Source organism: Dama dama, chromosome 2 (genome assembly GCF_033118175.1).
Source record: "Dama dama isolate Ldn47 chromosome 2, ASM3311817v1, whole genome shotgun sequence".
NCBI lineage: Eukaryota > Metazoa > Chordata > Mammalia > Artiodactyla > Cervidae > Dama > Dama dama.
This window is the reverse complement of record NC_083682.1, coordinates 9,230,020-9,252,822: the sequence shown is the minus strand read 5'-3', so window position 1 is coordinate 9,252,822 and position 22,803 is coordinate 9,230,020. Positions and strand designations below refer to the sequence as shown.

General features: G+C 38.2%; 1 protein-coding gene across 1 annotated transcript in view; it reads left to right on the top strand.

Annotated features, from left to right (window-relative positions):
• Positions 1-3,623: 3,623 nt before the first annotated feature.
• The window catches only part of LOC133066070 (solute carrier family 22 member 10-like), a 28,140-nt gene continuing 8,960 nt past the window's right edge, over positions 3,624-22,803 (top strand). Inside the window, exons 1-6 of the mRNA XM_061156783.1 lie at positions 3,624-4,025; positions 4,761-4,864; positions 14,070-14,224; positions 14,328-14,496; positions 15,643-15,766; positions 16,462-16,577. Coding sequence (XP_061012766.1) covers positions 3,624-4,025; positions 4,761-4,864; positions 14,070-14,224; positions 14,328-14,496; positions 15,643-15,766; positions 16,462-16,577 — 1,070 coding nt within the window. The remainder of the gene's footprint in view (positions 4,026-4,760; positions 4,865-14,069; positions 14,225-14,327; positions 14,497-15,642; positions 15,767-16,461; positions 16,578-22,803) is intronic.

Genomic DNA, 22,803 nt, shown 5'->3' with positions numbered 1-22,803 from the left:
TCCCTCACCTCAATACTGTAAAGTAACTAAACTAGCCTCCAACTAATAAAAATAAATGGAAAAAAAAATAAAACAGCTGTAAGCGACAGAGTTTAAAAAATGGAAAATTGACTAATACTTGCCAAAATTGGAAAGGGAATAATAAGAGCAAGGGCAGATGGTATATTTATATCAGTACAACAAGAAGAATACTTTAGTTAGGAATTCTTTAGTATTTTGACTGTGGTGATGGGCACAGGAAGCTACACAGCTGATAAATCTATATGGTACTAAGTGTGACACACACACACACACAAATACAGGTAAAACTGATTGGGAAATCTGGATAAGATCAGTATATTGTATCACTCTCAAAAAACTAATAGTAACATTATACTATAATTTTACAAGTATTATAACTGGGGGAAGTTGGGTGAAGTGCATGCAGTTTCTCATATTATTTCCTGCAGTTGCATGTGAATCTATAATAATTTCCTAAAACACATCAATTAAAAATGTTTATGAATGTTATAGCATGTAAATTGTAAGAAATCTGGAATGGTTATATTAATATAAGAAAATACACAATTGAAATTGAGGACCATTACTAGAGATAAAGAGGCCAAGTTCATAATGAGAAAATGATCATCAGGATTCTGAGCATCCCCACATAAAAGATCCTTAATATAATCTGTTAAATAAATAAATAAACCTGAGAAAATAAACCCTTACATAAGCTTATCTATCACTACTTTTCTCCTGTATCTTTATTTGGAAGAATTTAAAGTTATTGTGAAGTCCTGGTGTGATTTAAATTGATGCAGAATGTCAGTTACCAAAATGTAGTAATTGTGCCACTACCATACTGTCTTGATGACTGTAGCTTTGTAGTATAATCTGAAGTCAGGAAGGTTGATTCCTCCAGCTCCACCCTTCTTTCTCAAGACTGCTTTGGCAGTTTGGTGTCTTCTCCATTTCCATATGAATTGTGACATTTTTTTTGTTCTAGTTCTGTGAAAAATGCCATTGGTAATTTGATAGGGATCACATTGAATCTGTAGATTGCATTTGGTAGTATAGTCATTTTCACGATATTGGTTCTTCCTTCCCAGGAACATGGAATAGCTCTCCATCTGTTTATGTCATCTTTGATTTCTTTAATCAGTGTCTTATAATTTTCTGTATACAGTTCTTTCATCTCCTTAGGTAGGTTTATTCCTAGATATTTTATTCTTTTTGTTGCAATGGTGAATGGGATTGATTCCTTGATTTATCTTTTTGATTTTTCATTGTTAGTATATAGGAATGCAAGTGATTTCTGGATATTGATTTTGTATCCTGTGACTTTGCCAAACTCACTGATTAGCTCTAGCAATTTTCTGATAGTATCTGTAGGGTTTTTTATGTAAAGTATCATGTCATCTGCAAGCAGTGAGAGGTTTATTTCTTCTTTTCCAATCTGGATTACTTTTCTTTCTTTTTCTTTTTCTCTGATTGCTGTAGCTAGGACTTCCAAAACTATGTTGAATAATAGTGGTGTGAGTGGACACACTTGTCTTGTTCCTGGCACAAAAACAGAAATCTAGACCAATGGAACAAGATAGAAAGCCTGGAAATAAACCCATGCACCTTTGGGTAACTTATTTTTTTAAAAAGAAGGCAAGAATATACAATGGGGCAAAGACAGCCTCTTCAATAAATGATACTGGGAAAACTGGACAGCTACGTGCAAAAGAATGAAATTAGAATACTTCCTAATACCATACACAATGATAAACTCAAAATGGATTAAAGACCTAAATGTAAGACCAGAAACTATAAAACTCTTAGAGGAAAACATAGGCAGAACACTCGATGACATAAACCAAAGCAAGATCCTCTATGACCCACCTTCTAGAGTAATGGAAATAAAAACAGAAGTAAACAAGTGGGACCTGATTAAACTTAAAAGCTTTTGCACAGCAAAGGAAACTATAGGCAAGGTGAAAAGACAACCGTCAGAATGGGAGAAAATAATAGCCCATGAATCAACTGACAAAGGATTAATTTTCAAAATATTGCAAGCAGCTCATACAACTGAATACCAGAAAAGCAAACAACCCAATAAAAGAGTGGGAAAAAGACCTAAACAGGCATTTCTCCAAAGAAGACATACAGATGGCTAACAAACACATGGAAAGATACTCAATATCGCTCATTATTAGAGAAATGCAAATCAAAATGACAATGAGACATCAACTCACACCGGTCAGAATGACTATCATCAAAAAGTGTACAAACAGTAAATGCTATAGAGGGTGTGGAGAAAGGGAACCCTCTTGCTCTGTTGGTGGGAATGTAAATTGATACAGTCACTATGGAAGATGGTATGGAGATTCCTTAAAAAACTAGGATCAAAACCAGCATATGATCTAGCAACCCCACTCCTAGGCATACATCCCAAGGAAACCAAAATTGAAAAAGACACAAGTACTCCAATGGTCATTGCAGCACTATTTCCAATAGCTAGAACATGGAAGCAACCTAGATGTCCATCGACAGATGAAAGGATAAAGAAGTTGTAGTACACATACACAATGGAATATTACTCAGCCATAAAAAGGAACGCATCTGAGTCAGCTCTAATTAGGTGGATGAACCTAGAACCTATTATACAGAGTGAAGTGAGTCAGAAAGAGAAAGATAAATATCATATTCTAACACACATATACAGAATCTAGAAGAATGGTACTGAAGAACTTATTGACAGGGCAGCAATGGAGAAACAGACATAGAGAATAGACATATGGACACAAAGAGAGGGGAGGAGAGGGTGAAATGTATGGAGAGAGTAACATGGAAACTTACGTTACCATATGTAAAGTAGATAGCCAATGGGAATTTGCTGTATGTCTCAGGGAACTCAAGCAGGGGCTTGTGTCACCCTAGAGGGGTGGGATGGGGAAGGAGATGGGAAGGAGGTTCAAGAGGGAGGGGACATAAGTATACCTATGACTGGTTCATGTTGAGGTGTGACAGAAAACAACAAAATTCTGTAAAGCAATTATTCTTCAGTTAAAAAATAAATAATTTTTTAAGAATGTAGTTATTGCACCACATTCCACCTTGCTTTAATTAAAAGCAAAGGATTATATTTTCTTAATTATTTTACTCTAAATTCAATGAAAAAACAAGAAAAAACAATTGTTTTATCTTCTTTCCCCAGGAAAATCATAAAGCAGTTCACTTCTATGTGTCTCAAATTCTGTTTTCTGGAAATGACTGGAGACTGTGTGGCAGTCTTATATTAACACATTTAGAGAGTATGTACATGTTGAAGTCCAATATTGATTTTACAGAGTAACCGAGGGGAAGTGTTTTCAGAGAGTAAATCTTTAAACAGATTAAACGGTAATCACACAGAAGTGTCTTTGGTAAATAATTTTCTTTATAACTTTACTAAAACAGTGATACCTCCTGATTCCAGAAAGACTGAGGAAACTGCTCCCATTGTTCTGTTGCAGTAGAGAAGGGATGGGACACATTGATGAGATACTGTTGTGAGTCACACAGATCTAACATGAATTAATGAAAGGAAAGCTTTTTCTCCCTTTGAAGCTAGAACTGAGGTCATCCTGACTCTTCTTGAAGATTGCCTTTATGCAATGGCCTTTGAGGAGCTCCTGGATGAAGTTGGTGGCCTGGGAAAATTCCAGATCCTTCAGATGGTTTTAATTCTTCCTTCCCTCATGATAATAGTTTGTCAAATACTTTTGGAGAACTTCACTGCGGCCGTTCCTCTTCATCGTTGCTGGGTCCACATTCTTGATAATGCCACTGTCTCTGATAATGACACTGGACTCCTCAGTCGTGATGTTCTCCTGAGCATCTCCATCCCACTGGATTCAAACTTGAAGCCAGAGAAATGTCATCGTTTCCTCCACCCCCAGTGGCAACTCCTTCACCTGAATGGGACCTTCCCCAACATGACTGACCTGGACACGGAGCCCTGTGTGGACGGCTGGGTGTATGACCACAGCTTGTTCTCCTCAACCATCGTGACTGAGGTAAGGCCCCATTTACCTCTTCTAAGTATATGGTCTGGGTGTTTAGGATAACACAAAGTTATATCTGAAGATTCATGTCTTCACTCACTGAGTAGATAGTGTAGCCAGCTCTCTTTCATTCTTTTAAGAAAACTGATTACTCATTTATTTAATTGTCAAGCACAATTGGTGACAGTGAAATCAATAACTGGATATGAATTTTAGTATCACAAAGCTTTAAGTTTAATTTCCTAACCATCAGTTCTCACATAATGTGAGAAGTACTTGATATAAATTGTGGAAGATTATTCTTGGTCATTTGCTCTCAGTCTAGTTGCAAATTATAGATATTTGTATTAATTTTTTTAAAAGTCCTTTCTTGGATACTTGTCATACAAGCAAATCAGAGTGCATTTCACTCTAGGTGTGAAATCTAGAGCTGTTGAAAAATCTAGGTTGTTGAAAAAGCAACCTTAAAGTTTTCAGTGTGTGGAAATGATTGAGAACCACTGAGGTATGCAGTGCTAAGTGAATATGAAGATTGGCCCTAATATAACCTAGAAGATTTAGTTGATGATTGTTAGAAAAAAAAACAATGCATAAGCTGAGACATGAATGATATAGATCAGTAAATGTGGTAAAGAGAAGCCAGTAGACATGAATTTCACTGATGGCTTTTTGACTGAGTGAGCATTGAGGGCTATAAGACTATGAGATGCTGTGAAGCTCCTCTGTGCTGGTTTCCTTCTCTTCCAGTGGGACTTCGTATGTGATCATCAGTCACAGAAACCAGTGGCTCAATCCATATTAATGGCTGGAATGCTGGTGGGAGGCTTCATATATGGCCATCTCTCAGACAGGTATGTCTCCAGGTCATTGCTGTCCTACTCTGTGTTGTTTTCAGAGTTTATGATTAATTGTTTCATAAATAAGTCTTTATTGAGTTCTGATAGTTTATACTGTTGGGGGTCTCCTTAGTTCCCAAGGAGCTACAGATGGAAATGTAGGATTGGACTCATTGTGAAGAATGCAATTTTGTTGCCACGGAGATCTCTGTACTGGACACAGAAATGATATCACCATAAGACCTAGGGGCATTTCAGAATAGCTTTTTATTATTATTATTATGAAACTGCTTTATTGGAACTGAAAGAGTTGCTAGAGAAGGAACGTTCAATTTGAAATTATTTTTTAAATTAATTTTTATTGGAGTATAGTTACTTTATTAGTTTCTGTTGTACCGCAAAGTGAATAAACTGTTTGTATACATTTATCCCTTCTTTTTTGGATTTCCTTCCCATGCAGCTCACCACAGAGGGCTGAGTAGAGTTCCCCATGCTACACAGTAGGTTCTCCTTAGTTATCCATAGTCGTGTGTTTATGTCAAGCCCAGTCCCCCAGTTCATCCCACTCCTCCTCCTCCCACTGGTATCCATATGTCTATTCTTCTGTGTGTGTCTATACTTCTGCTTTGCAAATAAGTTCACCTACATCATTTTCTACATTACACATATAAATGTTATTATATGACTTTTTTTCCCTCTTTTGGACTTTCTTCACTCTGTATGAGTCTCTAGGTCCAACTGCATCTCTGCAGATTGCACAGTTTTGCTCCTTTTTCTGGCTGAGTAACGTTCCATTGCACATACATACCACATCTTCTTTATCCATTCCTCTGTTGATGGACTTTTAGGCTGCTTCCATGTCCTGGTTATTGTAAATAGTGCTGCAAGAACATTGAAAGTATCTTTCTGAATTATGGTTTTCTCTGGGTATATGCCCAGAAATGGGATTGCTGAGTCATATGGTAGTTCCATTTTTAGTTTTCTAAGGAATCTCCATACTGTTCTTCACAGTGGCTATATCAATTTACATTCATTCTGGAATTTCCTTGTTTTTTTCTATGATCCAGTAGATATTGGCAATTTTGTCTCTGATTCCTCTGCCTTTTCTAAATCCAGTTTGCACATCTGGGAGTTCTTGGTTCCTGTACTTGTGAAGCCAGCTTGAAGGATTTTAAGCATTATCTTGCTAGCATGTGAAATGATCTCAATTGTGTGGTAGTTTGAACATTCTTTGGCATTGCCCTTCTTTGAGATTGGAATTAAAACTGACTTTTTCCAGTCCTATAACCATTGCTGAGTGACCTAGGTGAGTGATCACACCATGGTCATTATCTTGGTCATTAGGACCTTTTAAAAAATAGTTCTTCTGTGTATTCTTGCCACCTCTTCTTAATCTCTTCTGCTTCTGTTAGGTTCTTGCTGTTTCTGTCCTTTATTGTGCCCATCTTTGCAAAACATGACAGAACCTCAAAAGATTATGCTAAGTGAAATAAGCCAGGCACAAAAGGAAATTGTAGGCAACCAATTATATGCAACATCCAGAATAAGCAAATGAATGAAGAGAGAGTTTAAAATTTTCAAAAGGATGAAGGTCAGGGATGGAGAGTTATTGCTTAATTGTGAGAATTTGTCTCGGGTTGATGAAAATGTTTTAGAAAAAGACAATGTTGATGGTTCCACAATATGATGAGTATAATTAATTACTGACTTGTACTTCTAAAAAGATTAAAATGAAAAGTATATATAGTGTCTGTTGTATCAAAATTAAAGGTATAAATGTATCAAATATATCTCCAACTATCATAAATTCTGTTATCTAATTCTGTCAGTTTTGCTTCATGTAGTTCACCTTTGCTGAGTAAAGATACATTTGATGTTTTCAGCATTATTGTGTCTGTAAACAAATTTTGTTTTGAAATTTTTTCCTTTAATGATGATATAAAGACTCCAGTCATCTTATTATTACTACCTGAATTGTATTTTTTCCTGTCAATTTACTTTCAGTCTATAATATTTTAAGTACTGTAGTGGGCAGCATAAAATTCCATCTCTTTTTAAACACATATGGTAATCGCTATCATTTGATAGAGATAGCAATTAGTTCATGTGGTTGTTGTTGTTGTTATTCTTTTTAATATATTTTTTTATTGAAGGATAATTGCTTTACAGAATTTTGTTGTTTTCTGTCAAACTCAAAATGACATAGGTATACATATATCCCCTCCTTTTTGAACTTCCCTCCTATGTCTCTCCCCGCTCCACCCCTCTAGGTTGATAGAAGGCCTCTGTTTGAGTTTCCTGAGCCATACAGCAAATTCCTGTTGGCTATCTATTCTACATATGGTAATGTAAATTTCCACATTACTCTCTCCACACATCTCACACTCTCCTCCCTTCTCCTTGTGTCCATAAGTCTATTCTCCATGTCTGTTTCTCCATCGCTGACCTGTAAATTGTTCTTCAGTACCATTCTTCTAGATTCTGTATATGTGTGTTAGAATATGATATTTATCTTTCTCTTTCTGGCTCACTTCACTCTGTATAATAGATTCTAGGTTCATCCACCTCATCAGAACTGACTCAAATGCACTCCTTTTTATGGCTGAGTAATATTCCATTGTGTATGTGTACCACAACTTCTTTATCCTTTCATCTGTCGATGGACATCTAGGTTGCTTCCATGTTCTAGCTATTGTAAAGTGTTGCAGTGAGCACTGAGGTACATGTGTCTCTTTCAATTTTGGTTTCCTCAGAATATATGCCTAGGAGTGGGATTGTTAGGTCATATGCTGGTTTTATTCCTAGTTTTTTAAGGAATCTCCATACCATCTTCCATAGTGGCTGTGTCAATTTACATTCCCACCAACAGAGCAAGAGGGTTCCCTTTCTCCACACCCTCTACAGCATTTACTGTTTGTACACTTTTTGATGATGGACATTCTGGCCAGTGTGAGATGATATCTCATTGTCATTTTGATTTGCATTTCTCTAATAATGAATGATGTTGAGCATCTTGTCGTGTGTTTGTTAGCCATCTGTATGTCTTCTTTGGAGAAATGTTTTGTTCAGGTCTTTTCCCCTCTTTTTGATTGAGTTATTTGCTTTTCTGCTCTTGGGTTGTATGAGCTATGTGTATATTTTGAAAATTAATCCTTTGTCAGTTGATTCATGGGCTATTATTTTCTCCCATTCTGATGGTTGTCTTTTCACTTTGCTTATAGTTTCCTTTGCTGTGCAAAAGCTTTTAAGTTTAATCAGGTCCCACTTGTATACTTTTGTTTTTATTTCCATTACTCTAGGAGGTGGATCATGGGGGATCTTGCTTTGATTTATGTCATCGAGTGTTCTGCTTATGTTTTCCTCTAAAAGTTTTATAGTTTCTGGTCTTACATTTAGGTCTTTAATCCATTTTGAGTTTATCTTTGTGTATGGTATTAAGAAGTGTTCTAATTTCATTCTTTTGCATGTAGCTGTCCAATTTCCCCAGTACCATTTATTGAAGAGGCTGTCTTTGCCCCATTGTATATTCTTGCCTTCTTTTTAAAAAATAAGTTACCCAAAGGTGCATGGGTTTATTTCTGGGCTTTCTATCTTGTTCCGTTGGTCTAGATTTCTGTTTCTATGCCAGTACCATACTGTCTTGACGACTGTAGCTTTGTAGTATAATCTGAATTCAGGAAGGTTGATTTCCTCCAGCTCCATTCTTCTTTCTCAAGACTGCTTTTGGCTATTCGGGGTCTTTTGTGTTTACATATGAATTGTGAAATTTTTTGTTCTAGTTCTTTAAAAAAATGCCACCGGCAATTTGATAGGGATTGCATTGAATCTATAGATTGTGTTTGATAGTAAGTCATTTTCACAATATTGATTCTTTCTGCCCAGGAACATGGACTATCTCTCCATCTGTTTATGTCGTCTTTGATTTCTTTCATCAGTGTCTTATAATTTTCTGTATACAGTTCTTTTGTCCCCTCAGGTAAGTTTATTCCTAGATATTTAATTCTTTGTATTGCAATGGTGAGTGGGATTGATTTCTTAATTTCTCTTTCTGATTTCTCATTGTTAGTATATAGAAATGCAAGTGATTTCTGTGTTTTGATTTCGTATCCTAAAACTTTACTGAATTCACTGATTAGCTCTAGTAGTTTTCTGATAGTATCTTTAGGGTTTTCTATGTAAAGTATCATGTCATCTGCAAGCAGTGAGAGCTTTATTTCTTCTTTTCCAATCTGGATTCCTTTTCTTTCTCTTTCTTTTCTGATTGCTGTAGCTAGGACTTCCAGAACTACATTGAATAATAGTGGTGAAAGTGGACATCTTTGTCTTGTTCCTGATCTTAGGGGGAATGTTTGCAGTTTTTCACCATTGACCATAGTGTTTGCTGTAGACCTATCATATATGGCCTTTACTATGTTGAGATAGGTTCCTCAACATAAGTAGGTTGGGTTGGAACATCGAAACCTTGGGTAGGTTCCAAGGCCCATGTTTTGAATAGTTTTAATCATAAATGGGTGCTGGATTTTGTCAAAGGATTTTTCTTCATCTATTGAGATTATCATATGTTTTTATCTTTCAATTTGTTAATATAGTGTATGACACTGATTGATTTGCATATATTGAAGAATCCTTGCATTCATGGAATAAACCCAACGTGATCATCGTGTATGAGCTTTCTGATGTATTGCTGAATTCTGTTTGCTAAAATTTTGTTGAGGATTTCTGCATCTATGTTCATTGGTGATATTGGCCTGTAGTTTTCTTTTTTTGTCTGTGTCTGTCTTTGTCTGGATACCAGGTTGTCACCCTGGTATCAGGGTGATGGTGGGCTCTTAGAGTGAGTTTGGAAGTGTTCCTTCCTCTGCAATTTTTTGAAAGAGTTTTAGAAGGATAGGAGTTAGCTCTTCTCTAAATGTTTGATAGTTTTCTCCTGTGACATCATCTGGTCCTGGACTTTTGATTTTTTGGGAGATTTTTGATCACAGCTTCAATTTCAGTGCTTGTAATTGGGTTATTCATAATTTCTATTACTTCCTGGTTAGTCTTGGAAGATTGAAATTTTCTAAGAATCTGTCCATTTCTTCCAGGTTATCCATTTTATTGCCATAGAGTTGTTCATAATAATCTCTTATAATCCTTTGTATTTCTGCACTGTCTGTTGCAGCCTCTCCTTTTTCATTTCTAATTTTGTTGATTTGATTCTTCTCTATTTTCTTCCTTATGAGTCTGGCTAAAAGCTTGTCAATTTTGCTTATCTTCTCAAAGAAACAGCTTTTAGTTTTATTAATCTTTAGTATTGTTTCTTTTATGTACTTCTTCTCGGATCTTTATGATTTCTTTCCTTCTACTAATTTTGGGGCTTTTTGTTCTTTTTCTAGTTTTTTTAGGTGTAAAGTTTGGTTGTCTATTCGATATTTTTCTTGTTTCTCAAGGTAGGATTGTATTGCTATAAATTTCCCTCTTAGAACTGATTTTGCTGCATCCCATAGGTTTTGAGTTGTGTTTGCATTGTCATTTGTTTCTAGAAATTCTTTGATTTCCCTTTTTGATTTCTTAAGTAACCTGTTGGTTATCTAAAAACGTGTTATTTATCTCCATGTGTTTGAGTTTCTTACTTTTTTTTTTTTTTTGGTAATTGATATCTAGTCTCACAGCATTGTCATCAGAGAAGATGCTTGATATGATTTCAATTTTCTCTAACTTACTGAGGTTTGATTTGTGACACAAGATGTGGTCCATCCTGGAGAATGTTCCATGTGCACTTAAGAAGAAGGTGTATTCTTCTCCATTTGGATGGAATGTCCTGAAGATATCAATGAGATCCATCTCATCTAATGCATTATTTAAGACTTGTGTTTCCTCACTAATGTTCTGTTTTGATGATCTCTCCGTTGATCTGAGTCGGGTGTGAAAATCTCCTACTATTATTGTGTTTCTGTCAATTTCTCCCTTTATGTCTGTTAGTGTTTGTCTTTTGTATTGAGGTGCTCCTATGTTGGGTGCATAGATATTTACAATTGTTATGTCTTCCTCTTGGATTGATCCCTTGATCATTATGTATTGTCCTTCTGTAGTATTCTTTAAGGTTCATTTTGTCTGACATGAGGATTACTACTCCAGCTTTCTTTTGCTTCCCACTTGCATGGAATATATTTTTCCACCCCCTGACTTTCAGTCTATATGTGTCTTGAGGTCTGAAGTCGGTTTCTTGTAGACAGCATATATATGGTTATTGTTTTTGTATTCATTCAGCCAGCCTGTCTTTTGGTTGGAGAATTTAATCCATTTACATTTAAAGTAATTATTGATATGTATGTTCCTATTGCCATTTCCTTAATTGTTTGGGGTTGATTTTGTAGATCTTTTTTCTTCTCTTGTATTTCTTGACTATATAGGTCCCTCTAACATTTGCTGTAAAGCTGGTTTGGTGGTACTGAATTCTCTTAACTTTTGCTTGTCTGAAAAGCTTTTTATTTCTCCATCAATTTTGAATGAGATCCTTGCCAGGTACTGTAATATTTGTTGTAGATTTTTCCCTTTCAGTACTGTAAATATATCCTGCCATTCCCTTCTGGCCTGCAGAGTTTCTGCTGAAAGGTCAGCTGTTAGGTGTATGGGGTTTGTCTTGTATGTTACTTGTTACATCTCCCTTGCTGCTTTTAATATTCTTTCTTTGTGTTTAGTCTTTGTTGGTTTGTTTAGTATGTGTCTTGGTGTGTTTCTCCTTGAGTTTATTCTATATGGGACTCTTTGTGCCTCTTGGACTTGATTGACTATTTCCTTTTCCATATTGGGGAAATTTTCAACTATAATGTCTTCAAAACTTTTCTCATACCCTTTCTTTTTCTCTTCTACTTCTGGGAGCCCTATAATTGGAATGCTAGTGCATTTGCTCTGGTCCCAGAGGTTTCTGAGACTGTCCTCAGCTCTTTTCATTCCTGTACTTTATTCTGCTCTTCAGAAGTTATTTCCACCATTTTATCTTCCAGCTCCCTGATTCGTTCTTCTGCTTCAGATAGTCTGCTATTGATTCCTTCTAGAGTATTTTTAATTTCAGTAATTGTGTTGTTTGTATGTTTATTCTTTAATTCTTCTAGGTCTTTGTTAACTGATTCTTGCATTTTCTCCATTTTGTTTTCAAGGTTTTTGATCATCTTTACTATCTTTATTCTGAATTCTTTTTCAGGTAGTTTGCCTATTTCCTCTTCATTTATTTGGACTTCTGTGTTTCTAGTTTGTTCCTTCATTTCTTTGCCTTTACATTATTATTATTTTTAAATCATTGTGTTTGAGGTCTCCCTTTCCCAGACTTCAAGGTTGAATTCTTTTTTCATTTTGGTTTCTTCCCTCCTATGGTTGTCCAGTGCTTTGTGTGAGCTTCATATACAGTGAAATTCGTGCTGAGTTTTTGTTTGTTTGCTTGATTTTCCCCTGATGCGCAAGGCTGAGTGAGGTGGTAATCCTGTCTTCTGATGATTTGGTTTGTATTTTTGTTTTGTTTGTTGTTTGGATGAGACAGTTTGCACAAGGTGCTGCTGGTGGTTGGATGATGCTAGGTCTTATATTCAAGTGGTTTCCTTTGTGTGAGTTCTCACTATTTGATACTCCCTAGGGTTGATTCTCTGGTAGTGTCTTGGAGCCTTGGTAGGGTGTCTTGGTAGGGTCTTGGAGTTAGTGTTCCCACTCCAAAGGCTCAGGGCCTGATCTGCTGGGAAGAGGATATCTGGGAGGGATGAAGCTGGAAGGCTGTGGCTGAGCAACGAATTTTTACTCAGGTTCTAAGGGCAGCACTATGTGTGGCCCTGTGATGAATAAAGACCTCATAGAACTGAGGACTAGGCAACTGTCTGTGGGAAGATTACAATTCAAAATCAATCATCTATTGCTCTTGTCAGCATCCCAGAAGTCTCTCTTCACTAGTTTCCCAGATTTGACATGGTGTCACCAGGATTTGAACTGCTGTCTCTTCAAACTCCAGCTCTTAGGCTCTGACAATGCCCAGAAGAGCATGTGGTGGGGATTCTGCTGTGGTTCTCTCTAGCATCTTGAGAGCTTAGACCAATACTCAACATCTCCAGCCTCTGGTATCTTTGGATCTCCCCCCTCCCCCCGTTTCCTTTGTGCTTCGTCTAGTTTCACTTGCTCATAGGATGCTGCATGCAGCGACCTCCACCCTGCACTCAGACCAGAGTTACAAGTACAAAGGGCAGAGGCTGGCCCATGCAGTTAGGGCATGTGCCAAAGCACTGTGCATGGTACTGCAACTCAAGATGTGGTTGTTGTTTTGATTTTTCTCATTCTAACATTTCTTTTTTTTTCTGCATTATTTTCTTGATGGTGATAATAATTATGATTTTTTTGGTGATGCTTATTCCTATGGTTCACATTTTCTATTTTTAGGGTGAATTATTTGAGCATTTTAAGAGTTATGTTTTAAATATTGCAGAGGAATTGTCAATTCCAGATTGTCTATCTGTTTTTATTACTGGCATATAGGTTAGCAGATCCTGTTTAATCCAGGTTGCCTCCACTAAGGCCCTATTTTCTTGATACTCATGGAACACAAAATTCACTTTTTCTTATTTGTCCTTCACCTTACTTTTCACTTCATTCTTCATCTTACATAATTCTTTCCTCTGAGAAATTTATATAATGTCTGCTGCCTGGGTTATGATACTTTTATATTCTCTTCTAGAAAAGCGCACTGCTTGAAGCCTATAAATCCAGATTTATCAAAGAGTGGCTCTTACATAAACCTTCAACAACTCTGATGCGTTGGTCCACTTTTGCATGATCTTTTGCATCAGTTTAACCTTAACCTGTCTTGTCCTAGAGACCCAAGTACACTTTTAGCTCTCTTGTGTTCTGGACACTGTACAGACTCTCTACTTTGCTAAATACCTATGTTAGTATGGTGAGTTCTTATGGTATTTTCCAAGTTCCAACATTATAGTTTATTTTATATGGTGCCACTTGGTGTCAGAGGCCACCTGGTGATTGGAGGATGAGGTTTTGGTCTTGTTAGTCTATAGAAAAAGAGTGTTATTTAAGGAGATTCCTAGTGTTGATTTAGCCCTTCTTCTTCTTCTTCTTTTTAAAGCTTTCATGTACAAAGAATCACTTGTTAAAACATTCTCTAAATTTCAGAGTATTCTTTTGGTTTCATATGTTTTTACCACAAATTATCATTAGTCCCATCATCTAAGCAGATGCTGTTTCTTAGGTTTGGGCGGAAGTTGATTCTCAGGTGCTGTTTGCTCCAGCTTGCCATCTCTGGGACCTGTGCAGCCTTTGCCCCCACTTTCCTCATTTACTGCTCCCTACGCTTCTGGTCAGGCTGTTCTGCTGTGGCCATCGTGGCAAACAACAGTATGTTGAGTAAGTCAACAATTTTTGTTTCCTCCCATTTTACAAGCCTTAAAAGTCACTTCGAAATTTCATCTTTATGTGACATTACTATCCCACTTGGATTTTCTTCCAGTTATAGAGTGGACAAGATCCCAGTCAAAAGCCGTGATATTAACACTGATAGCCTGTACCTTTAGTATGGGACAGATGATGCTCGGAGGACTGGCTTTTGTCTTTCGAGAGTGGCGCACCCTGCAGCTGGTGGTGTCTGTACCTTTCTTTGTCTTCTTTCTCTCCTCAAGGTATGAGCATCTCTCTCACTCGGTCTTATGGGAACCTGGGATGAAAATGCATATTGAATTGAGATATATTGATTTTCTTATTCCACAGACCATTTTTTACTGTTTGGACCTAAAACCCATGTCTCTCATCTGTTCACTCTGTGGGATTCGAGATCTGAGAAGCAGAATGCAGAGTAACAATGACTTTTCTGTCTGGAGATTTCTAGATATTTTCTGCCATCTTTATAAGTTACCCAGTATAGTGGTCAGAGTTAGCGAATATTGTTTTCCTTAGTATAAAATATAGGCACAGACATATTTTAAAAATACTGTTTTTTGAGCTCTGGAATGAATCCAATATGGTAAAGACTCAGCGATTTTCTATGTTGTTGCTGATTTTGGATAAAGGAAGAGGCAGCAAATTTGTTCATATAGCCAGTTGACAAAGTAGTGGCATAATTTCTCCATTACTAAAAATGGCATGTAGATAGGGTGATTTCTGTTATGTGTTCAGCACTTCCTTTTCTCTTAAATAGTTTTAACAAACATTTACTTATGGGTAGTTCCACCCTTACTCTTAAAACCAGTCTAGGGAGAAGCAGCCTAAGTGATCACAGAAGGATGACTATAGATTTAATACACTGAGATGAGTTCAAAGAAGGAGCAGAGTGTAGTCCTTGTCAGAATCATCTCCTAAGTCATTTTATCCTCTTTTCAATTCTACAAGGAAGATGGCACTACAGTCCCCATTTTATTGCTGAGAAAACTGAGACAGATATAAACAAGTGACTCACTTGTGTAGCTAGGTACCAACATTGCTGGTAGCAGCAAGAGTATTTGCAATATTTGCTGGGCTATAAGCTTACATCATTTGGGGGCTTCTTTTTTTAAGAATATATATTATAAATATATACTATATTCATAAAGTTGTTAGATCCCATGCAAAGCTTCTAAAGAGAATACGCAGATGAAGGACTCTACACCTTAAACTTCATAAGCTTCTTGGAAATTCTCTTCCTGAGTAAGCAGAGAGGAAATTTGACTCTAAGATCTATGAATCCAACAAGTGAAACAGTGGATATAGATGGAAGGCAAAAAGTATCTGCTGTCAAGAATCATATAACACATAAAAAAGAGAGCTGACTGCACTTGTGTGCCTTTCTTCAGGTGGCTGGTGGAATCTGCTCGGTGGCTGATTATCACCAATAAACCAGATGAGGGCTTAAAGGAACTTAAGAAAGTTGCACACAGAAATGGAATGAAGAATGCTGAAGCAACCCTGAACATGGAGGTGAGCAGGAAAGGGAAGGTGGTTACGGGTTGTAGAGAAGAAATAAACTGACACCTGCCTTCTCCTTCTTGAGATAGACAAGCTGATTTTCTAACAGGGGCAGTTAATTGAGAAGACAAGCTCAGTTCTCTCATCTTTCATGTCTATTTCAGAGAAAAGAAGCTTTGCTTGCTGTGCAACTACTTCCCTTAGTTCATTTCCTAAATTGAATCTATAGGCTCTGTACTCCCTTGGATACCATGACCTCATTTTCAAAATTTTGTTGTTGCCATTTAATTTCCTGGAGTTTCCCTTAACTCCTTACATACTCCTTCATAACACATTCACACTTGTGGTTTTATGTATAATATGTTACACTAGAAGGAAGGAGGGGCTTTCCGGGTGGTGCTAGTGGTAAAGAACCTGCCTGTCAATGGAGGTAGATGTAAAAGACGCGGGTTTGATACCTGGGTTGGGAAGATCCCCTGGAGGAGGGCACGGCAACCCACTCCAGTATTCCTGTCTGGAGAATCCCATGAACAGAGGAGCCTGGTGGGGAATTGTCCAGAGGGTCGCAAAGAATCGCACACAACTGAAGTGATTTAGCACACACACGCAGAAAGAAAGGGAATACATCATTTCTGTCCTTTTGGGATCCAATGTTAACCACTATGCCTCGAACTATGTTGGCAAATGATATGTGTTTGTTTTTGAAGGGTTTGAGAGTGATCATGCAGGAGGAGCTGGAGACAGCACAGATGAAAACTACTGTGTTTGACTTGTTCCGCACACCCAACCTGCGAAAAAGGATCTGTCTTCTGTTCTTTGTGAGGTGAGCTTCCTCACAGTGCATGGCGACAAAGAGTTGGGGCATAAAACTATTTATTTCAAAGATTGCAAAAGTGTTGTGAGAGGGAGATGGTGATTTGAAAATAAAAGATGAGGGAAACACCAACTAAGACTCACAGGAAACTGATTATATGATGAAGAGTTAGGGAAAAAAAAAGAGTTAGTTAGATTTTATCACTCTATCTGTCTCTTCACTGGAGACTGATTTTGAGAACTTCCATTAAGAGCAGATCTTAGCACTTATTTTTTATATTTATCTTTCAATTTAATTGAAGCAAATTTTTAAAACAGAAACACAAAGAAATCAAGAATATATCTGAATCAATGAATATGTCAATATGTAAAAATTTAACCAGCCTCCAGATTAAGATAGAAAATTCTAATCTGCTAATAGAAAACTAATTAATAATTTGTAGTATATTTGTACAATGTAATTTGTACAAATTTGTACATTTGTACAATGTAATATCTTACAGCTGTTAAAATGATTGAACTAGGGCTAACTGCACCAACATAGATGCAACTGTAAAAACATAATGAAAAAGAAAACTTTAGAATGATTTGTGATTTATTAGCATGATGCCAATTGTTTTACATTGAAAAAAGGTAAAACAATCTTATATACAATACTAGACCAGTGTGCATAGGATATACACATATGTAACAAGAGTAGAAGAGCAAGTATGTCAATGGTAAGTATCAGCCCCTTTGGGAGGATTGAAGGAGAATGAGATTAAGAAGGAACATACAGGGTGACCTAAGCGGAGGGAGGAGCTGGTAGCCTCGCCGCTGAGCAGGCGGCCGTGTGGGTGCTGGCGCCCTTCGGCTGGACCTAAATCGCCGCCACCCCGCCAGCCAAGCGCCTAGAGCTTCCTTTGCTGCCCTCAGAGCCACCCGCAGCTCCCGGAGACTGCAGGAACACCGTGGGCAACACCTGTTCCATTTAAAAAGTCCTTTTCTGGGGGAGGAGCCAAGATGGCGGAGGAGTAGGACGGGGCGACCACTTTCTCTCCTACAAATTCATCAAAAGAATAACTGAACGCAGAGCAAACTTCGCAAAACAACTTCTGATCGCTAGCTGAGGTCATCAGGCGCCCAGAAAAGCAGCCCATTGTCTTCGAAAGGAGGTAGGACAAAATATAAAAGATAAAAAGTGAGGCAAAAGAGCTAAGGACGGAGATCTGTCCCGGGAGCTCTTAGGCGGCATTGCTTGGGGTAGGGTCCGGGCCTGAGTGCCCTGAGGACAATCGGAGGGAGCTTCTGTGAGTTGCCAACATGAACTGTGGGAGACCAAAAGAGAGGGATTAATTAACCGGCCCGAACACACTGCCGGCCGTTCGCAGAACAAAGAGACCGAGAGGGTCCAGAGAGGAGCTCGCAGGCTGTGGACCGGCCCAGCCCCGCCGGAGGCAGGAGGCAGGGGGGAGGGGAAGGTCGCGGCGAGACACAGGGCGCAGGCACCCGACCGGCGCGGGCGGGGACTGGGGCTGGGGACGCGGAGGGCAGAGGGCGCGCGCACCCGACTGGCGCCAGCGGAAACTGAGACTGGGTCCGCGGAAGGGAGGGGGCGCGCCACACCTGGGGAGAGTGCGCCCACCAAGCCCCTGGCTGCCTGGACCGCTCTGACGGGGAAGGCACAGAGAGCAGGTGCAGCTTTTCCTTCCGCGCTTTTGTGGAACACCCGAGGGCTGGAACCTCGCGCAGCGCGGGGCGCGCTCCATATAGAACAGCCGGGAGCCTGAGTGGCGCAGACGGAGAGGGCAGGGTCGGCCCCTCCCGGCAGCGCCAGCCCGTCCCCGCGGCGCCAGCCCGTCCCGGCAGCGCAAGCCCCTCCCCGCGGAGCGACGGAACTAGCTACCTGAATAAGAGTCCACCTCCGCCCGCCTGTGTCAGGGCGGAAATGAGGCTCTGAAGAGACCGGCAAACAGAAGCCAAATAAACAAAGGGAACCGCTTCAGAAGGGACTGGTGCAACAGATTAAAATCCCTCTAGGAAACATTGACTACACCGGAGGAGCCTGTAGATATCGAGAAGCGTAAGCTGGAACGAGGAGCTATCTGAAACTGAGCCGAACCCACACTGACCACAACAGCTCCAGAGAAACTCCTAGATATAATTTTACTTTTTTCTCTTTTTTAAAATTTTTTTTTCTTTTTTCTTTTTTATTTTTTCTCTTTTATTTTCCTTTAAAATCCCCTATTACTCCCCCATTACTCCTTAACTTTCATTTCCATAGACTTTTACGATTTTTTAATTAGGGGGGAAAAAAATTTTTTTTTCTTTCTTTTTTTTTTCTTTTTTTTCTTTTTCTTTCTTTTTTTTCTTTCCTTTTTCTCTTCTATTTTCTATTTTTCTTTTTCTCTTATTTCTTTTAAAGTCCTCTAGTACTCCTCTACTACTCCTTAATTTTCATTTCCAATACACTATAACCTTACAAAAAAAAAAAAAAAAAGAAGAGAAGCCCTATTTTTAAACCGAAGATTATTCTCTCCCAATCTTGACTCTCTGTTTTCTACCTCAGAACACCTCTATTTCCTCCTTTCCCCTTCTCTTCCCAATCCAATTCTGTGAATCTTTGTAGGTGACTGGACTACGGAGAACACTCTGGGAACAGACAGCTGCGTAGATCTGTCTCTCTCCTCTTGAGTCCCCCTTTTTCTCCTCCTGCTCATCTCTATCTCCCTCCTCCCTCTCCTCTTCTTCATGTGACTCTGTGAACCTCTCTGGGTGCCCCTAACGGGGGAGAATCTTTTAGCCATTAACCTGGAAGATTTCTTATCAGGGCTGTATAGTTGGAGAAGTCCTGAGAGTACAGGAAGAATAAAACTGAAATCCAGAGGCAGGAGACTTAAGCCCAAAACCTGAGAACACCAGAAAACTCCTGACTACAAGGAACTTTAAGTAATAAGTGACTGTCCAAAAGCCTCCATACCTACACTGAAACCAACCACCACACAAGAGCCAATAAGTTTTAGAGCAAGACATACCACGCAAATTCTCCAGCAACGCAGGAACATAGCCCTGAACATCAACATACAGGCTGCCCAAGGTCACACCTAACACATAGACCCATCTCAAAACTCATTACTGGGCACTCCATTGCTCTCCAAAGAGAAGAAATCAAGCTCCACGCACCAGAACACTGACGCAAGCTTCCCTAACCAGGAAATCTCGACAAGCCAATCGTCTAACCCCACCCACTGGGTTAATCCTCCACAACAAAAAGGAACCACAGACCTCCAGAATACAGAAAGCCCACTCCAGATACAGCAATCTAAACAAGATGAAAAGGCAAAGAAATACCCAACAGGTAAAGGAACATGAAAAATGCCCACCAAGTCAAACAAAAGAGGAGGAGATAGGGAATCTACCTGAAAAAGAATTTAGAATAATGATAATAAAAATGATCCAAAATCTTGAAAACAAAATGGAGTTACAGATAAATAGCCTGGAAACAAAGATTGAAAAGATTCAAGAACTGTTTAATAAAGACCTAGAAGAAATAAAAAAGAGTCAATTACAAATGAATAATGCAATGAATGAGATGAAAAACACTTTGGAGGGAACCAAGAGTAGAATAACGGAGGCAGAAGATAGCATAAGTGAGGTAAAAGATAAAATGGTGGAAATAAATGAAGCAGAGAGGAAAAAAGAAAAAAGGATCAAAAGAAATGAGGACAACCTCAGGGACCTCTGGGACACTGTGAAACTCCCCAACATTCGAATCATAGGAGTTCCAGAAGAAGAAGACAAAAAGAAAGGCCATGAGAAAATACTCGAGGAGATAATAGCTGAAAACTTCCCTAAAATGGGGAAGGAAATAGGCACCCAAATCCAAGAAACCCAGAGAGTCCCAAACAGGATAAACCCAAGGCGAAACACCCCAAGATACATATTAATCAAATTAACAAAGATCAAACACAAAGAACAAATATTAAAAGCAGCAAGGGAAAAACAACAAATAACACACAAAGGGATTCCCATAAGGATAACAGCTGATCTATCAATAGAAACCCTCCAGGCCAGAAGGGAATGGCAGGACGTACTGAAAGTAATGAAAGAGAATAACCTACAACCTAGATTACTGTATCCAGCAAGGATCTCATTCAGATATGAAGGAGAATTCAAAAGCTTTACAGATAAGCAAAAGCTGAGAGAATTCAGCACCACCAAACCAGCTCTTCAACAAATGCTAAAGGATCTTCTCTAGACAGGAAATGCAGAAAGGTTGTATAAACGTGAACCCAAAACAACAAGTAAATGGCAACGGGACCACACCTATCAATAATTACCCTAAATGTAAATGGGTTGAATGCCCCAACCAAAAGACAAAGATTGGCTGAATGGATACAAAAACAAGACCCCTATATATGCTGTCTACAAGAGACCCACCTCAAAACAAGAGACACATACAGACTAAAAGTGAAGGGATGGAAAAAAATATTTCATGCAAACGGAGACCAAAAGAAAGCAGGAGTCGCAATACTCATATCAGATAAAATAGACTTTCAAATAAAGGAAGGGAAAAGAGACAAAGAAGGACACTACATAATGATCAAAGGATCAATCAAAAAAGAAGATATAACAATTATAAATATATATGTACCCAACATAGGAGCACCGCAATATGTACGGCAAACACTAACGAGTATGAAAAAGGAAATTAATAGTAACACAATAATAGTGGGAGACTTTAATACCCCACTCACAACTATGGATAGATCAACTAAACAGAAAATTAACAAGGAAACACAAACCTTAAATGACACAATGGACCAGCTAGACCTAATTGATATCTATAGGACATTTCACCCCAAAACAATCAACTTCACCTTTTTCTCAAGTGCACACGGAACCTTCTCCAGAATAGATCACATCCTGGGCCATAAATCTGGTCTTGGAAAATTCAAAAAAATTGAAATCATTCCAGTCATCTTTTCTGACCACAGTGCAGTAAGATTAGATCTCAATTAAAGGAAAAAAGTGTTAAAACTTCAAACATATGGAGGCTAAATAACACGCTTCTGAATAACCAACAAATCATAGAAGAAATCAAAAAAGAAATCAAAATATGTATAGAAATGAATGAAAATGAAAACACAACAACCCAAAACCTATGGGACACTGTAAAAGCAGTGCTAAGGGGAAGGTTCATAGCATTACAGGCTTACATCAAGAAACAGGAAAAAAACCAATTAAATAACCTAACTCTACACCTAAAGCAATTAGAGAAGGAAGAAATGAAGAACCCCAGAGTTAGCAGAAGGAAAGAAATCTTAAAAATCAGGGCAGAAATAAATGCAAAAGAAACTAAAGAGACCATAGCAAAAATCAACAAAGCTAAAAGCTGGTTTTTTGAAAAAATAAACAAAATTGACAAACCATTAGCAAGACTCATTAAGAAACAAAGAGAGAAAAACCAAATTAACAAAATTAGAAATGAAAATGGAGAGATCACAACAGACAACACTGAAATACAAAGGATCATAAGAGACTACTACCAGCAGCTCTATGCCAGTAAAATGGACAACTTGGATGAAACGGACAAATTCTTAGAAAAGTATAACTTTCCAAAACTGAACCAGGAAGAAATAGAAGATCTTAACAGACCCATCACAAGCAAGGAAATGGAAACTGTAATCAAAAATCTTCCAGCAAAGAAAAGCCCAGGACCAGATGGCTTCACAGCTGAATTCTACCAAAAATTTAGAGAAGAGCTAACACCTATCTTACTCAAACTCTTCCAGAAAATTGCAGATGAAGGTAAGCTTCCAAACTCATTCTATGAGGCCACCATCACCCTAATTCCAAAACCAGACAAAGATGCCACAAAAAAAGAAAACTACAGGCCAATATCACTGATGAACATAGATGCAAAAATCCTTAACAAAATTCTAGCAAACAGAATCCAACAACATATTAAAAAAATCATACACCATGACCAAGTGGGCTTTATCCCAGGAATGCAAGGATTCTTTAATATCCACAAATCAATCAATGTAATACACCACATTAACAAATTGAAAGATAAAAACCATATGATTATCTCAATAGATGCAGAGAAAGCCTTTGACAAAATTCAACACTCATTTATGATTAAAACTCTCCAGAAAGCAGGAATAGAAGGAACATACCTCAACAGAATAAAAGCTATATATGACAAACCCACAGCAAGCATCACCCTCAATGGTGAAAAATTGAAGGCATTT